Source organism: Charadrius vociferus, unplaced genomic scaffold, assembly GCF_000708025.1.
Source record: "Charadrius vociferus isolate BGI_N301 unplaced genomic scaffold, ASM70802v2 scaffold259, whole genome shotgun sequence".
In the NCBI taxonomy this organism is placed as follows: Eukaryota; Metazoa; Chordata; class Aves; order Charadriiformes; family Charadriidae; genus Charadrius; species Charadrius vociferus.
Genome location: NW_009661368.1, coordinates 3309298 through 3312927, shown reverse-complemented (window position 1 = coordinate 3312927; position 3630 = coordinate 3309298). Strand labels below are relative to the sequence as shown.

At 49.1% G+C, this 3630-nt stretch overlaps 1 protein-coding gene across 1 annotated transcript in view; it reads right to left on the bottom strand.

Annotated features, from left to right (window-relative positions):
* Positions 1-3439: 3439 nt before the first annotated feature.
* The window catches only part of RBM38 (RNA binding motif protein 38), a 13660-nt gene continuing 13469 nt past the window's right edge, over positions 3440-3630 (bottom strand). Inside the window, 1 exon segment of the mRNA XM_009893371.1 lies at positions 3440-3630. This exon segment is cut by the window's right edge and continues 15 nt beyond it. Within this exon segment, the coding sequence (XP_009891673.1) occupies positions 3564-3630 (67 nt within the window). The 3' untranslated portion in view covers positions 3440-3563.

The following is a 3630-nucleotide window of genomic DNA, read 5'->3' as shown; positions in this document are numbered from 1 at the left end:
AAAAAAAAAGATTTGAATTTGTGATGCAAATGACTGGGCATGTGGGCACAGCTGCTGAGAGGTGGCCCGGACCCGGCCAGCCACCAGCAAGGCCACGGTGATGTGCCCAGGACAAGGTCTGGCCCCCATGGCTGCTCCTGCCCCCAGAATCTGTGCCAGGCAGGGGGCTGCCCTGCCAAAACCATGCAGCCCTTGCCGCTCCTCCTGGCACCCCTGCGGCTGCACGCTGTGCCACCAAAGTCTGACAACCGCACCGCAACTCCCCAACCCGTGCCCAGAGCTGCCCGGGCTGAGCTCACTTCGGCCCAGGACAATATGAGGCACACGGTGCTGGTGAAAGAGGATGCTCTATCAAGTAATGCATGAAGAAAAAAAAAAAAATCTGCTTTTAAGCAATTGCAACGTGATTTAAGCACTTGTTCTGTGCTACTCTGACCAGTCAGGAGTCACACAGCCACTGCCTCTCATCCTCACCCCACCGCTCACACGCTGCGTTGAACTCTTGTCCCTCTAACGCAGTGACCCATAGGGCTCTTCCCACTTTCTCAAGGGCCAAGGAAGCGCTTGGGCTCCTTTTCGGGGGTCCGCAGGCTCCCCTCACTACCTGCCATCGCAACCCTGCTTCCACCCGGGAAGCTGGACAGCTTCTTCTTCTTGTTATCATCACTGTCCTGCCCGGCCACAATTTCGCAGCTGGGTTTCCGCAAACAGGAAGGCGGCAGGTTGGGCTGTGGTTTTGATGTGGTTGTTTCTCAAAATGGGCCCGGAGCTAAACTCGAGCAGGATGCAGGAATGGCATTCGGCAGCAGCGGGCTGGGTGCTGCTGTTCGGTGCCGCCTGCGCCCTCGCTTCCCAGCAGCTTTGGCCACCTTTCAGGAAATTAGAGTCAGCTAAATGGAAAATCATCACTCTCTTCACTTTCAAATGCACCAGACACATTTTTTTTCACCAATGACAAATTAATCTTTGGGAGGCTCTGTCTTCCTACGGACCTGGGGAGACACAGGTCCTCGGTGAAGGCAAAAGCCACCATTGAGCAGTGCCGGGTCCAGGCGGGAGCGCTGCCTGAGGATGGGCACCACAGCACTGCCAGCACCTTCGCCCGCCTCTGAAATCCTCCCCTCCCTCCTCCTCCTCAGAAAGACTCATGACAGGGAGAAAGAGGAATTGCTGAATAATCTCCGGCCCTGATAGTACTTCAAAGGCAGGTTTCTCGGGCCAGGCTGTGCTCCTCGCCAGGGCCGTGCTGGATGCGGTGCTAAGCTCTTACTCCTTTGGCAGCCCCACAGCCGTATCCAGAAACTAATTACTTAAAAAGGAAATAAATGTCACCCGCATGGTTGTAAGCAAAGCCCTGGGCAGGACAGAGAGCCCCACCAGGATCTGCATTCTCACGCAATATGAGCAAGGGAGGAATGAGCTGTTTCCGTTCATTGAGATGGGCTGTTTACTCTGAGGCCTACTGATGACGTTGGATGTGCCCACTGTGTGCCTTGAAGTTCACCAGGGCTGTTGATCAGACACAGTGCTGAACTGCCTCTGCTTCCACTCTACAGCACCCTCTTCCCCCAGGATGGCTTTAGGCATCATCATCATCATCTGAACAGATGCCAAAGATGCAGGGACTTCCTAGCACCAAATCTGCTGTAACCTTTACAGAGATGAACTAGATAACTAGCACATTCAGATAGAATAATTTTATTTACTTTTAAAAGCTAATATTCACAGTTTGTAACGGTCAAAATCTGAGAACCGCATTTCTAAAGCAAGTTGGTGAGGGAAAGTCCAATGTGGCCGAGTAAAGCAAAGGAGGCTTAGGGGTGCGAGCACCCTGCCAAAGCCTCACCGCTGCCCGCAGCCCGCCCGCGCCTGCCCCATCCGCGATCCCTTAACAGGACAGGCAACGGGGCTTTGGCAGACCACTCGCTTTTGGATGGACTCCATTTAGGAAAACACACTTATTCCAAACAAATAGCAGAAGTGATATCCTGAGGATTCTGGGGTAAGATCTGATCTTGGCTGTCCCAGTTTCCACTGGAGCTGCACCAGCACGGCCGGGCTTTACCCCCTCTGCTCCGCACAGACTGGGTGTGAGCAAGCGCCCGGTGCTGGGCACAAGCCTTGGGGACCGCACGGCTCTGGCGTGAGGCTCCAGGAGCTCAAAAAAGCCCGAGGTGCCAAGAGCTACAGGTGACTGAGGACATGCAGAGCGAGCAACGGCGCGTGGGACACACTGCAAGGGACGGCTGTACCTATGCAGTACCGCGTCGGGTTGCGAGCTGCAGCTCTCTTCGGGCTCTGCTGCACCCCAGGACACATGCTCCCAACCCCCCCGGCACGCCTGTGGGCAAAGCTGACCCAGACTGGGTCAGTTTGAATGTAATCCAGCCGAGCAAACATGGTACCATACAGTATCGAATCATTTTAAAAGTTAAAATAGTTTATTGCTGTTCTTTGTAGAAATGCACTTAACTTACATCATCTGTTCTCTTCCTTTATTTGGCTGTTGGATTTTAGGCATAAAAAGGTTACGTTTACCCATTTGATCAATGACATAACACCTTTTTTCTCTTTTGCTCCACTCACGATATTCTCCTAAGCTTCGCTGGCCAACAGCCCCAAATCTCTTTTACATAAATACTGTAAATGTCTCCATAGGTTGCAGCATTGTAACAAAAGATCTACCAAAGTAGACAAAATGTTCGGTATTCTTGGTTGGTTTTTTGCATTTAAAAATATACCTAAATTTGAGATAATCTTAACAGAGTAACAATTACAATAAGAAAATAGTACAGTGCGTTGACTAAAGGAATATTCTGCTCTCCTTCAAGCCAATATTCCCTTTTGCATGTTGAAGTGATTCAGCAATTACTTAAGAACTTTTACCTACATACAATAATTTAGTAAAATGAGAATTAAACAAGGCAGATACTTACTACTATTCTTCTGTCTGCAATTCACAGCTCATGCGAATAAAATCGCAATAAATATTAAAAAATAGTTTTTCTTTTTCTTTTTTTTTTTTTTTCTGTAAGGCATCTCTGAGTATTACAAAGTTTTTGTACAACCAAAAAATAAGATTGCTTTTTTCCATGTTCTCCGAGTACCTCTGTACCTCAATAGTAATTAAGAGGACTGCAGGTTTGATGAGGAGGGGAGGGCTGACGGGGTATGGCCGGAAAGACGACCACAGGTGATGGAAGCAGACCGCGATGTGTGCAAGAATCTGTAGTTTTCCTGTGAAACATTTCAGTCACTTTTAGAACATCTTCGAGACCATATCTGTCCAGATCGAAAAAAGAAAAAAAACCAAACAACTTACCAGGAGTCCATTTCCATGAGCACAGTCAGACTGCAAGGGTTTGGGTTCGCCCTTAACACTATAAATAGCTTAGGTATTGATATGCACCTACGTAAGGGGAATAAAGGGGCAGGGTGATTTTTTTTTTTCTTTTTTTTTTCTTTTTGTTTCTTTTATTGTTTTTTGTTGTTGTTGTTGTTGCTTTTGTTGTCCTAGTCGTATCCTTCCATGGTAAAAGATTGTCCTAGCGCGTGCAGGGCCCTCACTGCATGCGGTCGGGCTGCAGCTGTTGGGGCTGGTACTGCACGAAGGCGGTGGCGGGCGCCGCT